The sequence below is a fragment of the Bombyx mandarina genome, chromosome 20, assembly GCF_030267445.1.
Source record: "Bombyx mandarina strain Sakado chromosome 20, ASM3026744v2".
NCBI lineage: Eukaryota > Metazoa > Arthropoda > Insecta > Lepidoptera > Bombycidae > Bombyx > Bombyx mandarina.
This window is the reverse complement of record NC_143226.1, coordinates 5,299,855-5,320,014: the sequence shown is the minus strand read 5'-3', so window position 1 is coordinate 5,320,014 and position 20,160 is coordinate 5,299,855. Positions and strand designations below refer to the sequence as shown.

General features: G+C 39.4%; 1 protein-coding gene and 1 pseudogene across 3 annotated transcripts in view; both read left to right on the top strand.

Annotated features, from left to right (window-relative positions):
* LOC114247894 (MTOR-associated protein MEAK7) overlaps positions 1 to 20,160 on the top strand; it is a 36,496-nt gene that overhangs the window by 3,658 nt on the left and 12,678 nt on the right. For all 3 annotated transcript variants that reach the window (XM_028180973.2, XM_028180972.2, XM_028180975.2), the window contains exon 3: positions 17,791 to 17,923. In XM_028180973.2, the coding sequence (XP_028036774.2) occupies positions 17,791 to 17,923 (133 nt within the window). The remainder of the gene's footprint in view (positions 1 to 17,790; positions 17,924 to 20,160) is intronic.
* LOC149500705 (uncharacterized) lies at positions 11,173 to 12,525 on the top strand (annotated as a pseudogene).

The following is a 20,160-nucleotide window of genomic DNA, read 5'->3' as shown; positions in this document are numbered from 1 at the left end:
CCTGCTGGCTGAGCCTTTGCTCGCCCACCTGTCCTGGTGAAACTGGAAAGGCCTCCGGGCCATCAGTAATCCTTGAATCCTAAAAAAAAATAACAATTATTTTCACCATATCATCCTATTCTTTCATCTTTACGTCACAATGAGTCGAGCAACTACAAAATGGCCGCCTGTCAAATGTGTAATTAGTAGGTAACTGATGAACCACGAAAGTGTGTACTGAGTCACAAGCGCTAAGCGGGAAACGCGGTATTTATATTCAACAGATTATTTTAATTACACTACAATTGTACGACTGATAAAATCATTTAGCTATACTAAATCGAAAAGACGGTGCGTCTGTAATTAACAGATTTCAAATGGGAAAGTAGAAGATTCTCGATTCGGGGTGTATGTTTTGTTAAGATACATTAAATTTCAGAGAGTAAATTGTTTATCTATATATATCAAAGAAAGTCGTGTTAGTTACGCTATTTATAACTCAAGAACGACTGAACTGATGTGGCTGAAAATTGGTGAGAAGGTAGCTTAGAACCAGGAGAAGGACATAGGATACTTTTTATCACGTTCCCGTGGGACGTGGCATAAAACGTGGTATAACAAAACGCAACTGATATGGAATAACAAAACGCAACTGACAGCTAAACGTAATATATTCTATGGTTAATAATTATAGTTCAATTTTGAAGTTGATCGGTTGATGTGTTTGAAACAAACCGTGTGGCGGAACAAAGTTCGCCGGGTCCACTAGTTTAGTTATATTATATAATTAAGAGGAATTTCGGCGTAAAATTATAAATTGTCCAAATTAATAAATCCAAACATAATAATTGTGGACGTCGAGACAACGAATCAAATAAAATTTCGATAGTTTTTACGTTCATTATGAAATACAAAAATACATATTGAACAATGCCGTGTTAAACTAAGAATGTTCTTGTAATTTAATTACTTTATTTTTCTTGGCTAGCGACCCTACAAAAAAAATCTACAGAAATAAAAAGCCTACAGAAATACTTAGATAAATTAGATGCAAACATCAACCCACACATCATGCAGAAACAAGCTGCCATACACACGGTCACCATCATCACGAAAGTCCTGGGGGATACGGTCTTCGTAGGAGGGGAAACTGAGCCACCCTTTCCCTGAGGGTCTCGGGGCGGAAGCTCAGTAAACCGAGCCTAGAGCTCGAGTAGAGGAAATATAAAAAAAAATATAATCTAATATATAAAATTCTCGTGTCACAGTTTTCGTTGCCATACTCCTCCGAAACGGCTTGACCGATTTTGATGAAATTTTTTGTGCTTATCCGGTATCTATGAGAATCGGCCAACATCTATTTTTCATCCCCCTAAATGTTAGGGGTAGTCCACCCCTAAATTTTTTTATTTATTTTTTAGACAAAATTTTTAATTTCTATTTTTTTATGATACAACATACAAAAATACATACAATCCTCAATTTTCACCCTTTTACGATCAACCCTTATTTTTTATTTGCTAATTAAAAACTTTAAATTTTTTTGCGAGAATTTTGTTTTTATTTTGTCATGACGTAGAATAAAAAAAATCATATTACTCTGAAATTATCACCCCTCTACGATCAACCCCTATTTTTTATTTGTTAATTATAAACTTTAATTTTTTTGGCAAGATTTTCATTTTTATTTTTATTTTGTCATGAATTAAAATAAAAAATCTGATGTTACTCTCAATTTTTCATCCCTCTATGATCAACCCCTTTTTTTTGTTAATTATAAACTTTAATTTTTTTGGCAAGTTTTTTATTTAGTTTTATCATGACTTAAAATAAAAAAAAACATATTACTCTCAATTTTCACTCTTATACGATCAACCCCTATTTTTCCATCCGCAATAAGGTTGCAAGATGGCAATCAAATATTATAATTGTAGTACGATAAATTCTTATTCAGAGTTTATAATTTCAAGTTCCTTTAATTATGATTTTTTAAAAATTGAATTTGATCTCCCGCGCTCGCCGGTCGACTACTGATCAACTATCAATCGATCAACTATCCCCACCAGGTGTCACCACTGATCCAGCAAACATCACGTAGTAGGGATGGGGACGAAGCCGGTCTCCTGTCTTACTTACTCACTATACATCATAGATTATACACTTAATATATTTGAGAGCTATACAATACTATACATTTTTCAGCCATGTTTTGTTGGTTTTATTTGTGTATCAATAGTATGATCAGTAGGTCTGAGAATCGGCTACTAGCTATTTTTCATACCCCTAAGTGAAAAGGGTTGTCCACCCCAAACATTTATTTTTTATTTTAATTTTTTGGATATATTTTTTTGTTTATAATGAGGTATTATGTGGTTAAATGAGGTTTTTATTTCTACAGTAGAATTTCCCTAGAAATCTTATTTAAGGCAACACAACGTTTGCCGGGTCAGCTAGTATAATATAATAATATTATAAAGAGGAAAGATTTGTTTGTTTGTTTGTTTCGAATCGGCTCCGAAACTACTGGACCGATTTGAAAAATTCTTTTTCCATTAGAAGCCGACATTGTCCCTGATGAACATAGGCTACTTTTTTATTTTATTTTTTATTTTATTTTTTGGTTTCATGTGTGTTTTAATGTTTCCGAAGCGAAGCGAGGGCGGGTCGCTAGTAATATTATATTTTTGTATCACGGTGATTCTAGTCAGGGTATTAGTTATCGATCCTTGATACGTGCGCAAATTTCCAAGATAATCGAACATCGAACGTGAAAAATCCGTTCAGTCCTAGATATAAACGAAAGGGAAGGTAACAAAAGAGCTTAATCATGTATCAAAAATCGCTCAAAACTATGACATGTTCCACACAACGTGACTTCATATAGGGTGTATTTGGACGTTCCAAAAATATTGTTTAACGTGTTTTTTTACGCAACAAGAAATGTAGTATGATAAAACTTCAAAAAGAAAACATGTCGATTCAATTACTTTTCTGTAACGTTGCTGATTCGTCAAAAACTAACTGATTACAACAAGTATCAATGGTTAGTTTCATGTATACGGTATTCTGAAGGCGCCTGTCCAAGCTTGGCACTGACGCTCCGCGCTGCGGGTATTGTGATGAGGAGTAAGAAACCTTGCAGTACTGTGTGACAGATGCGCCTTGGACAACTGAAAGATACTCCTCGCAAAGTCTGTTTGAGAAGGGTGACCCCTGACGCCCTGGGCTGCTGGTATTGTGAGGAGGAGTAAGGAACCTAATAGTACTATGTGGCAGTTGGGCCTTAGACAGATGAAAGATACTCCTCGCAAATTCAATCCAAGAAAAGCGGCCCAATTTAGGCTAAATTTGAGCATTGATATTTAACACTCGAGACAAAAAATCCATGTAGCTTGAATAAAAGGTATATGTGTTTATAGTCCCACAACCCATTCGTCGTAATCTCCAACCCATTTATGTTTTTGGAACGAAGTTCCTTATGTGATGATGCGGTGGGGTACCCTAACCGGGAAAAAACGTCCGTAACGTAAGACTTTTATTAGTAATGCACACAGTGTACGACTTAACTTTGTAATAACGTACAAAAAATAACATGTTTTTTATCATTCATTGACCACGATCTCAGAGCGTTCGTTTGCGCAATACACTAACTCTTATGCAAACAACCGTGACTGAAGTGTACCACAATAAGTTCGCACGTTACCGAATGACCGTGGGTTGTTGCGAAACCTCCAGTTTTATTTTCTTTATGTCTCGAATAGAACTTAAAATTAATATTTTTATAATAAGGAATTTCGTTCCTATCCGGTGTCTCACGACACCACACATCTTTTTGTATATTGTACCATTTCACATTCCGCTTTCGACTTGTTCAACATCGACGAGTAAATCAACCCTCAGACAGCCCACTGAGTTTCTCGCCGGATCTTCTCAGTGGGTCGCGTTTCCGATCCGGTGGTAGATTCTGCGAAGCACGGCTCTTGCTAGGGTTCGTGTTAGCAACGTCGTCAGATTTGAGCTCCGTGAGTTCACCTACTAGTTAAGGTTACGCTGGAATAGCCTCTCAAGTCTACCAGCTTAAATAGGAAAAAAAAAACACCCTGTACCAGTCGACGCTGCGTTATCGATATGATTTACACATCCCCAAATAGACTAAACGCCGTAAAATTGAACAGAAATAGATTTGTTATGTGGCGTTCTAATAATCGAAGAGGTTACAATGTGTGATCAATTAAGGACAGATATGGGGCAAGGGAATGCGAAGAAACTAGTTGTTGCGATGCATTGAAATTGTTTACGATTGACTCAATCAAAATAGAGAAAATTTTAAGATATATTTATATTATATATATTTCTGTACAAATTAATTCATGGAATAACCGACACACCTAATCTATTAACCCAGATAAAAATATCAGCCCCTAAGTACCTACCAAGAACGAAGAAATATAAACCGTTTATAAGAAAGCCCGCTCGTTCGAATTTAGGTGTTTACTCTCCCTTAAACAGAACCCTTTGGGACTACAATAATGTCCACGGTAGCGCGGTCTCCGTCAATGTTCCTTCGGAATTGTCCGATTGCGCTGAACTTATTTTAAGTGAAATAGATGTTTTTTTTTCTGATTGTCTCACTACTTACAGGAAAAATCTGTCGCGGATCATCTCCCAATTAAATTAATCTTAAGCAATGAATGAAATGTATTGAAATCTTAGCTGTATATTTTTTTATTTTTGATGTTAATGCACTGTCGATTGCACCTATCATGAACTTTTGTCAATTTGTCAATGTTTTGTATTGATGATCACTTTGTTGGTGCAACTTAATAAATAAATAAATAAATATATTTTTTTTGTATTGAACAATTTTTTTTTATTGCGTAAATGATACGCACGTGCTCACGGCCTACCTGGTTACCTACCTGGTTACCGGAGCCCATAGACATCTACAACGTAAATACCGCCACCCACTTTGAGACACGAGTTCTAAGATCTCAGATTTTACAGTACAACGGCTGCACCTCCCTTCAAACCGAAACGCATTACTGCTTCACGGTCGAAATAGGTAGGGCGGTGGTACCTACCCGTGCGGACTCACAAGACGTCCTACCACAAATTAAATATATATTTATTTTTAATTGCCTACATGCCTACATGTAAGTGTTTGTAATATGTTAGTAATACGCTGCTCATCTTCTATTGATGTAAGTAATATGTTAATGCACTAGATGCTTGGCCGAAAAGGACTATTGATAGCCCAGCGTGAATCGCCCAACGTCGATATGAAAGGTTCAAAAATTTTTTTCTTACCTATTCTGATAGATTACGCGGAAGTGGCATTGGATTGGTCACACTTTGAGAAAGCCCAATACACACCTATCAAAGAGAGCACTGACCTGGAAAGTGTCTGGTAAAAGGAAGAGAGGCCACCCCGGAACAACTTGGCGTCGCTCGGTGGAGCAGGAGCTAGGGGTCTTGGGCATGACGTGGGAGGAGCTAGAACAGACTGCCCAAGACCGATATAAATGGAAAAATTTGATTCGAGCCCTACACCCCAGGAGAGGGTAATAGGAAAGCATGATGATGATGATTCTGATAGATTTGTAAGGCTATATCAGCGTTACCGGACGAAAAACGTTGATGTGTAAAACAACTGTATATTTATTTTCAAACGAACGCAGATATCTTCTTCTTCTTCTTAGTCGAATACTTCATTGCTGAAGGTCGTGTCCTTGAAAGCCATTCGTGGCTCTTTGTACCCGCAGCTTCCGTTTGCTTCGGTTTTCGGCTTCTCTCAGGGCGTTGGTAACAGAGAGTCCAGTGAGCGCAGTTATCTGATCCGACCAACGGTTTGGTGGCCGGCCGGCGGATATACTTAAATAAAAAATAATAATAGTTGTGTTCTTTTTTTTTTAAATCTTGGATAATAATTTTTTTTTCAAACGATTGAACACAGGAAAACTAAATACGTAAACATACACGGGCCAATAAAAATATGCTTAAATAACATTAAACATTATTTACAAAACGCGGCAACATTACGATTTTTTTTACGTCCTAGTTGAAACACCAATAACAATATAATGTGTAATATTCGGGATTAAAAAAAAAAAACTGTAATGTAGTTACAAAAAAAAAACAATTGTTTACAGGAAATACTCGTTAACTTTCTGAAACGTAGCTTTGATTGTTTATTTTGGGCTGTACGTGTTTAGACGTCAATGCGTTTACGTTTTGATCACAAAAAAAGATTAGTTTATGATTGTGGGATTGTAAGAATACATTATAGTTGTTAAGAAATTCTGTTTTTATTTATATACTAGCTGACCCGGCAGACTTCGTAGTGCCTCAATCGATAAATAAAAGGCCTAAACTTTTGTATAAAATAAACTTAAAAAAAACAACAGGAATCCGTCCGACGGAGGACACATCAAAGGAAAAACAAAATTGTTTGTTTTTATTTAATTCCGAGCATTTTCATATTTACCTACCTTTTAAACCTTCACTGGACTTCCACAAATAATTCAAGACCAAAATTAGCTAAATCGGTCCAACCGTTCTCGAGTTTTAGCGAGACTAAAGAACAGCAATTCATTTTTATATATATTAAATTATTTTGAATAAGATAAAATACGAAGGATGCCGAAGACCGGGCAAAGTACAGGAGTTTAAGTAGAAAAAAGGACCCTGGCATTAGACCGGGAAAACTAGAAAGAAGAAAAAGATTTTGAATAAGATAATCCATACTTTTTTTATTACTTAGATAGGTGGGCGAGCTCACACCCCACCTGGGGTTAAATGGTTACCGCAGCCCATAGACATCTACAACGTAAATGCCGGCACCCGTCTTGAGATATGAGTTCTAAGGTCTCAGTATAGTTACAACGGCTGCCCCGCCCTTCGTACCGTAATGCATTACCGCTGCATGACTGAAATAGGCAAGGTGGTGCTACCTGTGCGGACTCACAAGAGGTCCTACTACCAGTAATTACGCAAATTATAATTTTGCCGGTTTCATTTTTATTACACGGTGTATTATTCCTTCACCGTGGAAGTCAATCGTATCCGCCTGCGGGATTCGAACACCGTTGCATCGCTAGATACGAATGCACCGGACGTCTTATCCTTTAGGCCACGACGACTTCAAAAAGACTTCAAGATGTTTGAAGAAAGACATGTTATAATGCTCGAGAGACACCCAGGAGGGTAGTTCATTCCAAAGCCGGGTGGTACATGGCTGAAGAGATGGAAACGCACTGGGCACATTAAACACCCAGATATAAAACAAATAAAGAAGTTCGTCACAAGAATGTTTGTCCGGTGCTAGAATCGAACCCATGCCCTTCAGTTTAGCAATTAGAGGCTCTAAGCACTGTACCATTGAGTCAGTCAAATCTATGAAAGTGTTACGTAAGTTTTTGATTTAAAAAAAAACAATGAGTCAACATCCTTATCGTGTAGAGATTGTGACGTTTTACAGAGATGATTCGGAGTTTTTCTCTTCATTAAGATAACGCAAGATTAATCTATGACGGTGATTGGTTTCTCAATGGCTATTTGCTAGTAGCTACCCTGGTTAGGTCTATAGTTTTTGTCTACGCTTCGTTTTAATAGCCCCTTAGGTTATCGACGATTAGAAAATAAAATCAAAGCGTCTATGGTTTTAGGGATATGTCTTTATACACGAAACCTTATTGATGATCATTTCTAATTTAGCACCGGTAGGTACCACCACCCTGCCTATTTCTGCCGTGAAACAGTAATGCGTTTCGGTTTGAAGGGCGGTGCAGCCGTTATACTGAGATCTTAGAATTAGAACCCAAAATTTACAGTTTAAATAATAATAAAATAAAAATAAAATAAAAGTAATCTCTAATGTAATTATTAATACTAATGCACGATTATTTCCGATGGTTCGCACATTTTATTTTTTTTGCGTGTTAAAACCGTTAAACCTTAAAATTAGTTATAGAGTCAGTAATGTGTCAAATAGCGAAGTTAACGATTCGCATGTTTCCTATATTTTAACGTAAGGGTGGGACGATCACCAATCTTCCACTTTTTGTTTTCCTACTTATGCTAGTATCCTCGAAGAGTTAAGCCAGCTTAACCGAACGAGAATCTTCCAAGTTCATCAACTAATCAACTCGCAAGTTTCAACTATACAATGATTAAAATATATGGGTGAATATTTGTATTTAAAACATGACCATGAAATGTGAAACGAATTGTTTGAGATGATTCAATCATCTCGTTTTCATCATCGCACCGCCCACCACCGGAGTAGAGTTCATCCATACTACCTGGAGCCACTGCGTTCATCCACAGTGCGTTTTCAAAGATCTTTTTTGCCACGTGCCTCCGGCTTTGGAATGAGCTTCCCTTCCACGGTGTTTCCCGAGCGCTATGACATGTCCTTCGTCAAACGAGGCTTGTGGAGAGTACTTAACGGTAGGCAGCGGCTTGGATTTGCCCCTGGCATTGCTGAAGTCCATGGGCGACGGTAACCACTCACCATCAGGTGAGCCGTAAAAAAACAGGGAATCCTAAATTGGGATTGCCCGGATGAGCGCGCCTGATTTGTTCCCAGTTGTTATTATTATTAAAACATCCATGCCATTACGGGACAGAGCAATGGAAACTGGAACTATAAATCGCAACTTAATTAAATGGGAAACGAATACAAGGGTTTCCATTATCGTCCCCCTAGTCAATTTGCCCTCGACTTGACCTCGGGGAGCGGTGACGCAATCGCCCCATCCAATTTAGGTTTTGAGGGCTTGTCTATTAGTTTCCACGTTGTCGTTAATGTGACTCAGTTCTTTGCTTTGTTTGTATACATAGACAGGTTTATCAGTTTTTGAGCATCAGGGAAATCGATTTCCATTTCGTATTCAATGGATGGATGTATGGAAATGGTAGTGCAAGGTAGAGGGGGAAGAGGTCGACCGAAAAGACATGGATGGAGTGTGTGAATGATGATAAGAGAGAGAGAGGGGACTGAGTGTTGAGATGACGGCTGATAGAAGAGAATGGAATAGAAAAATTCATTGTGGCGACCCCACTAAGTGGTATTGTGGTGGAGCCAAAGAAGAAGATTCAATGCAGACGGGAATGTCTTTAGAATCTATGAGGCCTGTTGATCAATGTTGCAAAAGCTTTGCATTACCTGAGCTTTTCGTGCGTAGAACCATTTTTTTTCTTTGGAGCGTATTGTGAGACCCGAAGGGTAATTGAGTAAACAGCCACCCTCAACGCTGTAGATTTAATTCGTATTACATTGCGCTCTGTAAAAAAACAGTGCCAAATAAGATTATCTTTAATTTGCTTTACATTGAGTGCTGTCTAAAAAACTACTAAATAAATTATTAATAAATAAATTAATTAATAAAATAAAAATAAATGTTCACGATTGACTTCCACGATGTAGGAATAACGTCGTGTAATAAAAGTCAAACCCGCAAAATTATAATTTGCGTAATTAATGGTGGTAGGAGGTAGGACGTCTTGTGAGTCCGCGCGGGTAGGTACCACCACTCTGCCTATTTGTGCCGTGAAGCAGTAATGCGTTTCGGGTTGACGGGTGGGGCAGCCGTTGTACTGTAAAAACGGAGACCTTAGAACTCATATGTCAAGGTGGGTGGCGGCATTTACGTTGTAGATGTCTATGGGATCCGGTAACCACTTAACATCAATTGGGCCGTGGGCTCTTGCACCAACTGAAGTAACAAAAAAAAAGAAGGAAAAATTTAACGTTTTTTTAATATTCTTTTGTTCATTGTTCCAATACTGCTTATAGGTATATTAATAATAATAATAATAATTCCACTATTTGCTATTAAATAATTTTATTCTCATCACTTTTTGCCCTAAACACGTCATTACGGATCCTCCCAATCCACTAACGGTGCTTTTAGGTACCCCAAGCACCGGTCATCGTTCTCGTCGAACCTGTCGCTTGCGACGAAGGGCCCGACGAGTAAATTAACCCGTAGACACAGCCCACTGAGTTTCTCGCCGGATCTCCTCAGCGGGTCGCGTTTCCGATCCGGTGGTAGATTCTGCGAAGCACGGCTCTTGCTAGGACCAGTGCTAGCAACGTCACCAGGTTTGAGCCCCGTGAACTCACCTACTAGCTCGGTTAGTATAATATACCGTAATACTGTTTAGAATTAGAATTTTTATGTCATATTAAATGAAAGTTTATTGGTATTTGTGTTGTGGAGTAATTAAATGCAATTATTATTATAGGTTTCAGCTTTCTCAGTTCAGTCTGTCGACAGAGCCGGCAGAACTGTATATACGGGCTTTTGGCCAAGTCGTATACAGTAGCTATGAGTTCTTAGGCTAGTTTTTATTACGTGTATTATTATTATTTATGTTTTTTTTTTTTCTCAGCTAATGCTGGTAAGTGTGAACCTAGCACGGGCTTACGCCAAGTGAGTTGGTTCATTGTGTAGTGTTGTAGGGGTTTGAGTAGTGGATGTAAGGAATCGTTATTATTATTATTATTATTATCTAGAATAACCCCTTGAAGTTACTAGAATAAGTAGGAAGAAAAATACATTTTATCGCTTAACGCTCATTGTGTCGGAGTCCGGGGGCGCGCGTGTTACATTATTAATTGAATTATAAATTTGTTCTTACGCCGATCGTTTTAAAAATAGTAAAGTCGTTATAACCGTTAACTGATCGACGCGTTTGTTTATTTTTTAGCGGAACATTCGTCTAGTGAATGCGCCGTGTACGTGAAACACGTGTGGCTACGAGAACAGCGAGTTTTGTTCTTGTCACGGAACGCTGTTGTTAAATATCTATATATTAATACGTGAAGCAAAAACTTTGTACCCCATTTTTACGAAAGTTGTACGAAAGATGAGTATGAAATTTCCCACACTTATTGAGAATATAGAGAAGGAGTGCAGAATGTTAATATTTTTTTAAATTGTGCATGAATAATTCATTAAATCAATAAAAAAAATTATTATGCACTACCATGTAGTTGACACACACACACACACACATAAACATACTCTTTGTTTATTGTCAAACTTTTGTTATTGCGTAAAGCATGTGGTCAAATTGAGAATAGGTTAATATTGTTTATCTTTAATAATACGAGTATTTGTCTACAGTGTAGTCTTGGCGAAATCTGTGATTATAGAAGTATAATTAGTCCGACAATAAAATCATAATAGCTTACAAACTATAATTAATTGTAATTTGGGTGACCTCTCTTGGGAGCAATGTGTCCTGCCAGTACGTTTTGGTGGTATCGGCGTACGTAAAGCATCAGCTGTTGCGTTGCCGGCCTTTCTTGCTTCTGCACACGCCTCCTGTCTCATAGTCGGTAATGTTCTCAACCCTTGTATGGGTTCCGTAGAGATTGTGGGTGTGTCGGAGGCTGGATTGGCCTGGCAGTCTTTGTGTCAGGCGGATTTTCCTACTTTACCGCATTTGCAGCGTCTTTGGGACACTCCGCTTTGTCAACGGATATAGCAACGGTTGCTACAGTCATATGATAACAGCGTGGACATTGCTCGTTTTCGCGCCGTTACCGAAAAGGAATCAAGTTACTGACTCCAAGCCTATCCATCGTCCAATACAGGCACGTTGTTGGACAACAACGCTCTCTCGCTAGCTATTGGCTTACGGTTGGGGGCCCATATTAACGTATCACATTTCTGTGTCTGTGGCGAGTACGTCAATGAGCTTGGACATCACGGACTCTCGTGCCAGAAAAGCGCTGGGCGCATTCCAAGACACGCGTCTTTAAATGATATGGTAAGAAGGACGCTCACTACAGTCAATGTTCCGGCTGTCTTGGAACCCATCGGAATTTTGAGGTCAGATGGCCCGATGGAGTCACGCTAATTCCATGGTCAGTTGGTAGGTGCCTGGTATGGGATGCAACTTGTGTGGATACTATGGCTCCCTGTCATTTAGATGGTACTTCCTCCCGCCCCGGTTCAGCTGCAGCTTCAGCAGAAATTACAAAAAAGCGGAAGTATTCGGGTTTGGGATCTTCTTAGTCTTTTTTGCCTTTCGCGGTTGAGACGATGGGCCCTTGGGGCCCTGAAGCAAAGAAATTTTTAACAGAAATCTCCAAACGCTTGAAGGAGGTTACACATGATGCTAAGGCTGGCTGGTACTTTGCACAGAGAGTGAGTCTGGCTGTCCAACGAGGCATGGTAGCCAGTATCTTGGGAACTGTGCCTCCTTCAAGCGCATTGGAAGATCTGTTCTACTGTGTGGGTTGAGTTATGTGAAATTATTTTGATTTGACTTTTTGTAAATACGAAAACTGTTATTATACTTATAAACACCCGCTTACAAACTTATAATTTCAATTAATTATAGTCAAATTTCGACTACCGGGGGACCGCTATTTGTTATAAATAATTAAACAAGATTATAAATAGCTATCAGAAATAGTTCAGTTACCAGCGGACCTCGGAGATAGAAACAGAAACAGTTAACAGTGAACCAGTTGTCAGTTACTAGTGAAACAATTACCAGTGAACCTCCGAAGAAACCACAACCTCTCCACAATAGCCGAAAATCTTCGAAGCCGTCTTCTTCTACCAGCGCAAAAACAGACAGCAAAGAATTAAAACACGACTCAGAAATAGCCATAGAGACCGGGACGTGGACAATTAAATTGCAACCAAGTCTTATTGCGACTTATATAGGAAACAAACGTATCTTTGTTTATTTTATTTGGGTAAAAGCTCGTAACTGTTTCAAATTCTAGTTTATTGCATTGTTTTTTCTGTACCATTTATGTCCTTTTTCGAATAATTTTCGCGAGGAGGCTCGGGTTTCATGCACAGAGGGCTCACTCACCTCTGACTTTGCCGATGTCCATAGGCGACGTTGACCACGTTAAGCCTTTTTCAACTTAAACTGATTTTATTTGAAGGAGATATTTAAAAATCATTTTGAAACGTACCTAGAGTGAGTGCGTATGGTCGCCCTTCTTCTTGCTTCGGTTTCCTCAATACTGAGGGTCGTGACCACCTCCTCGCAACAAGTGTTTATTGCGGACAATTCCACGCCATTTGCCTCTATCTGCCGCCGAGTGTAGAGCATCGTGAACTGTGGTGTCGAGGGTAGTGCGGATCTGGTCAGTCCAACGTGTCGGGCCTCTACCTCGTGGTCTTCTTCCGTTCACCTTATTATTATGGTCGCCCTAAACCAGAGTAAAGACAGTTTGAAATAAAGTGATATCAGAACGATACAGCTCATGATAGAAACGTTTTTCGTGGCCCCGAAACGTAACAATGCCTGCTTATCCACGGCCAGAGGCGGGATTGAAGAAAACCATGCGCCGAACGTAAATATTGTATGAAAATTTTAACGTGAAATTATAGTGATATGGACGATAGGTTTATGATCAAGCTACGTTGTTACATGTGCTCCGGAAATCCATTAAACTGATCGAAGATGGACACGTGACGGACTCTAACGTCAGAGAATGAGGAGTACACAAGAAGCATACAGTACAGATGCCTTAATGAGGCAAAGAATCGAAAGGTCCTCAAAGGTCTTTATGATGAGGATTTTGTGTAGTTTTTTTGGGTGAGGGCGAGGATTGAGTTTTCTTTTTTTCCTGGGTGTGCCACGGGGCTCAAACCTGACGACGTTGCTAACACGAACCCTAGCAAGAGCCGTGCTTCGCAGAATCTACAGCCGGATCGGAAACGCGATTCACAGAGAAGATCCGGCGAGAAACTCAGTAGGCTGTGTCTGAGGGTGGATTGAGCATTGATTTTGGGGTGTATTTATAACACGGGGCACCTAATATGAGTAATTGTTAACCCGGGGAAGCTCTGAGCCCTTGTGAACAAATGGATGCTTAATCAACCTTGAGACATGAGTGATAAGTTACAGTTTCGATCTTTCACAGCTGCCCTACCCTTTGAACCGGAACGCGGCAGAGACTGTCGGGGTGGTGGTAACTATAATTACGGGTGTGTAATACCATACCATTAATTACGTAAATTTATAACTTTTTGCGTTTCTAAATACCATGTTATTCCTTCGCGGTGCTATCTGAACCGTCTAGTCCTGAAAATTTGAACACTAGTACAGTCGAATTCCTTGATACGAGTTCCCCTGGTGAATTAGCTTCAGAGTTATTAGCTCCGTCACTTAAGGGACTCGTAGAGGTTCAGTGTTCTAGAATAATCCACGGAGAAGGTATTACAGAGAGTGCTCCAGCGCAGGAGGGTTTGCGCAAAAGATACCCTCGGTAAATAACACAGAGTGCAAAATAGAAAAACCTTGTCAAATAACATTCCAGTGCTTTCGGCGTTTATTAATTAAAATCGTCATATAATTTTTATCCCGCCATTAAATTCACATAAAGCTTGACATGAAAGCTCTGACATTGTTGTTATTTTTTTTTATGGATGAATATGTTTTTTTCTTCAACGTATATTTGAGTCGTCTATTATCAAAGGTGGCAATCTGTGCATTTGGACAAAAAAATGTTATTGATATGTCAATACAGATTGATTTGAATATAATCGTCTCCTTCAAAGAATACGGTTCAAAACCTGCATTAAATAAAGGTTAATAGTTAACCTGTTATTTATCTAAGATGTCGTTCCGAAGAGTTTTGTGACTGCCAATGGAATACAAAGTCAATAATTCGTTTTTCTAATTTACCAATAATTGTCCAAAAGTCAGATTGCCGGCTTTGATAATAGTCGACTCATTTGTAGTTGGTCCTCGTATATATTTTTTGTAGTGATCTTTTGAAATATGAGATTAAGGTCGCAATATCTGGAAACTGGAATGCAGTACTACTTCGTGGCATAAATGGCAGGAAAGTAACTCTCCTGCACAAAGAGCATGCTGCTCTGGCACTTCAACTTAATAGAAACAGTGTGCTTAGTGCGAGTTTTTTAACGTTCTCGATAACGTAAAAGTTAACTCAAATTTGTATGCAGTTGGAACTCTTGGCCTATGTTTGCCGCTAGGGGCGATGTTTTACGCTATCGAGAACATTAAAAAACTCGCACTAAGCACAATGATTCCTTCGGTTAACGGATGGGCGACAGGAAAATAGAGGCAGGTCATATGGCCTCGGTCGCGTATCAGTATCGTATGAGGTCTGACAAAGGACTACACTGTTGTGAGGAAAATGGCGTTAATTACGCCAGAAAATAAAAGTAAAATTGTGTGTACTACTCGCTAGCCACTTTTACGCTATCACGACAAGATTACCTCCCGATTTGCGAATATGGCGACGCGAAATTTCAAGTCGATGGCATGCCTAAGGACCGATCACCAACAAACATACACTCTTGTATATTTAATATATTAGTTTTCATTGGAAATACAATAACCCAAGATCGCATACAGGAAATGTTCAATGCGAGTTCGTGCCTCGCCGCACGTAAACAACGGTGCTAAGTCCACGAGTGCAACTTTGAAATAACACGAGGAAACTATTGAGCATGCGAGAAAATAGTTTGGTCTTTGGGTATATATATATTGTTTTATGAACTCTGTATTGTGTGTGATATTGGTATAATATTGGTTGGTTTATTTCGAAAGACATGAGCTTCCGTCGATTCCTACGCATGTGTAAAACCGCACTGTGAGTTCATGGCGAGTTTCTGGCATCAGTCATGACGCCCGCAAAAGGCCTATTTGAGGGGTTTTTGTTTTCAAACTTTGTCGCAGTTTTCGATGACCATTATTATAAAACGCCCATAGTGTCCCTGGTGTGATGCTTGGTATATTCATAATCTCGGATAGTCTGGTCATTTGTTTAGCTAGCGTAGGAGTACTAAGAGGTATGCTGCTAGAGGTATTGAGGCCATGTTTGGACTTTTTTGCCTTCGCGAATAGATGGCGCGTACCGCTCGACTAATAGGAAACGGTTATCGTCTATCGTCTGCTCATGTACATCAGTAAGGGCGCAAAGAAGCTTCCCCTAAATCTCACGTGTCCTCCACACGCATCACAGTCGAAAGACACCGTCGATGGCGGCTCATTCTAGAGATGGATGGTGCGTGCCGAGACTCCGTAATGGCAACGTGATTGATGAAGTTTTAATTAAACTAGACGATGATTTTTTTGTTGATAAATTGTGTTTTTTAGAAATTATATTTAAATACGAATTACGTATTGATAAAATGATGAAATATTCCAAGATCGTTTAGGCATTTTTAAGTGGCTTCGGGTGGCTTAACAACGCCATCTGCTGAATTAGCTTTATTGTTATTATGTATTTAAAGCCGTTAGTTGCTCACAATTATGAAAAATAGTATTATTATTCAACAATAGATGTCGGGAAGAGTCATAAAGTTGATTATCTATAAATTTGATTATTGAAAACACGAATAAAACAACATTTTCTGAAAATAAATCGTAGCTAGATCGATTTATCGCCCCCGAAATCCCTTCGTTTAAAGGTATAAGATAAGATAAAATAAATTAAAATATCGGATCTGTTTTGGCTGTTTCTGCTGTTCGTTCCCAAATACCATCGGTTAAATGTTTATTTCTAGTACAGTTGCAATGCACTAATGCACGTCCAACGCGGCAACGATCGAATTTGGACCATAGGCACATCGAGGCTTAGATCAATTTCGTTTACAACATTTTCTCTTTTGTTATTGAAATTTCAACAAAGTAAAACCTGTTCTACTTTTTTTTGTCAATAGCTACGAAAGAAAAGGGAGTCAAATTAGGGGCTTAATGTCAAACGAATAAAACTAAAATCACGAATCCAATTCTGTGTACACGTAATTAGTAATAGGGAAGGAAGTATAAAAAGGATAGGAATTATAAGAAATAATCTAGCATAGACACTAGCAATCATAACCTACTTAATAGTAGTTACTAGAGGGCCCGCAGTAGTCGAAATTCGACTATAATTAATTGGAATAGTAAGTTTGTACACTATTATGATTGTATTTTGTACACAATTTTCGCCAAGACTACACTATAAAAAATATTAACAAATACAAACAATATTTAATCTCAATTCGACAACAGACGTCAAGAACAAAAGTTTGACAATAAATAGTATGCATGCGTGTGTGCGTCAAATACAGGGTATGGAGTGTGTGTAATGTTTTCTTCATTGATTTAATGTATCTTTTATGCATTATTTAAAAAAAAAATTAGCATTGTGCACTTCTTCTCTATATTCTCTATAAGTGTGGAAAATTTCATGCTCCTCCGTCCGCGCAATTTTCGTAAAAAGGGATACAAAGTTTTTGCTTCACGTATTAATATATAGATTAGTTACTGCCTAGGAATCTATAAGTGGGACGAAAAATTATTTTTCTTTTATATTATTTTAGGTCAGTTTTCTATTGCCTATTTCTGCAGCAAAACATATATGCGGCGGTTCGGAGTTTGGTATTGCCGTTGTATATAATAGAATTGATACCTCTACTTTCACATCTACCCGTCTAGTGTAATAATAAAAAAAACCGAGAAAATAATTTATTTACATCGTTATGTATTAAGAAAGCGCATTATAAAATAATGTACGTGTTTTTTCTTTATTTCTTAGATGGGTGGACGAGCCCACAGCCGACTTGGTGTTAAGTGGCTACTGGTGCCCATAGACATCTACAACGCAAATGCGCCACCCACCCCGAGACTTAACTTCCAAGGTCTCATATAGTTACAACGGCCGCCCCACCCTTCAAACCGAAACGCATTACTGCTTCACGGCAGAAATAGGCAGGATGGTAATACCTACCCGCGCAGACTCACAAGAGGTCCCTACCACCAGTAAGATGTCATTGAGTCTATGTAACAGCTCCTATTATGGTTTCACAGAAATTTTGGGGACCTCAAATCGATCCCCGGCTGGCGCAGTACTTAACGAATTTCCTTTTCGGTTCCGGACAAGAGAAGTCGCCCTCGGTCGACTTCAATCGTTTCGCTGAGCTGTACGTTTATAATGTTAGAGGTGAGCTTAAAATGTTATAATGTCTTTTATTTCATTTTTATTGCCCTTGTAGGCCGACGAGCACACGGTCCACCTGATGGGGAGTAGTTACCGTCGCCCATGGACTTCAGCAATGTCAGAAGCAGAGCCAAGCCGCTGCCTACCGCTTAATACTCTCCACAACCCTCGTTTGAAGAAGGACATGTCATAGCGCTCGGGAAACACCGTGGAGGGGAGCTCATTCCATAGCCGGATGGTACGTGGCAAAAAAGAACTGGAAACGCACGGTCGATGAACGCAGCGGTTCCAAATAATATGGATGAACTCGGCTCCGATGGCGGGAGGTGTGATGATAAAAAGGAGATGAGGGAATCATCTCAAACAATTCCTCAGAGGAATCCAACTCTCCATGGAACATACGGTACAAAATACAGAGGGAACCGAAGTTCCTCCACAGACCCAGAGGTTCCAAACGATCCGTGAGAATGGGATTATCGACAATCCGAAAGGCCCTCTTCTGTATAGAGTCAAATGGAAGAAGCTGGTATTTGGGAGCCCCGGCCCAGAGATGGGAGCAGTACTCCGCGCGAGGCCTGGACTTGTGCTTTATAAAGCAAAAGTCTTTATGACAATAATAATATGTTTTTCTTCAAATGAGGCTTGTGGAGAGTATTAAACGGCTTGGCTCTGCTCTTGGCATTGCTGACGTCCATGGACGATGGTAACCACCTGAAGGTGAGTGGGCCGTATGCTCGTCTGCATACACGGACAGTAAAAAAAGGTGACATTTAGTGGAACTCGATTTTTAATTGCATGAAAAGCATCGATTTTTTTTAAACGACCTGCTCACCCAATATCTGTCGCACGTTGATGGTGCTATGAGAGATTTTTTCCCTGGAACGCTAACAATAAGTATCACAAGTTGCATAGTCGGCGTTTAGGAACACACATAGGTTTTTTATTTTGGAATAAGACGTCGACACATTTGGCCATGTACGACACGACTCTTGGAGTAGGTGCTTGAGAAGCTTTTGAAACACATCGTGTTCCAATGGATGCAGCGACGGAAGTGCGACCCCTTGGCCTACCTGGTGTTATGTGGTTATTCCGGTGCCCCTAATCATTAAAAAAAAGAAGGCATGAGTTCTAAGTCTCTGTTCAATAGTATTATGGCTGTACCATCCTTCACACCAGAACGCCTTCCGTTTCAAGACAGGGTTGTGGTACCTATTCGTGTGAGCTCACAAGAGGATCTACCAAGGTCATCAAAGGTCTTTAAGGGTACTGAATCGCGCAGCTTTAAGTTACGATTTTAATGGGTTTGGCAATGCTTCATGGTCCAATTTAGAAAGTAAAGCATGATAAGCAATGATTAATTTGCTATAGTGTTTTCATCGATTTTCGCGAGACGCAGACATAATTAAAATAGCTTTTACTGTTAAATCACGCGTTTTCACTGAAGCTTGTTTCCCTAAAACATTTCATTGTTAGCGATCGTCATTTCGTTTCATGCAAAAGGTCCTTACAATCGACAACTGACTTTAAAATATATTTTAACGTACAAACTAAAGCACGCTGCTATAATAAATCTTTGGTTTAGTTGAGAACAAACTATGTTTAGTTTGCCACAATATTAATGGAACGAATAGTGGTTTATCTTATCCACATTACATATCCACTTGCACCAGTCCCCGGTCATCGTTCTCGTCGAACCCGTCGCTTGCGACGAAGGGCTCGACGAGTAATTAACCCTCAGACACAGCCCACTGAGTTTCTCGTCGGATCTTCTCAGTGGGTCGTGTTTCCGATCCGGTGTTCGATTCTGCGAAGCACGGCTGTTGCTAGGGTTCGTGTTAGCAACGTCATCAGGTTTGAGTCCCGTGAGCCCACCTACTAGTTAAGGCGACGCTGATATAGCCTCTCAAGACTATCAGCTTAGGTAGGAAAAATAAAAAAAGCACCAATCAGAGTAGACAAGCCGTTGTAGATGGATGTGACATTTTGCTAGTTTTCCTTCACTATACCGTCTCAATTTTTATTACTCTTGTTGAGTGATAAGTTCGCCATCTACCCAAGCTTCTAATGCATTAAGAGTAAATTATTATTAGTCTCTTCCAAGGCACAGTCTTATCCTTCGAAGCCGGAACACACGATTGCTTTGGACAAATCGGTTAGACCTATTAGAGCGGGTTTTATATACCCATCTAGCTTTTTTCCCGTATATAGCCGTCGGTAGGCGCTATTCCAACTAAGTGTCA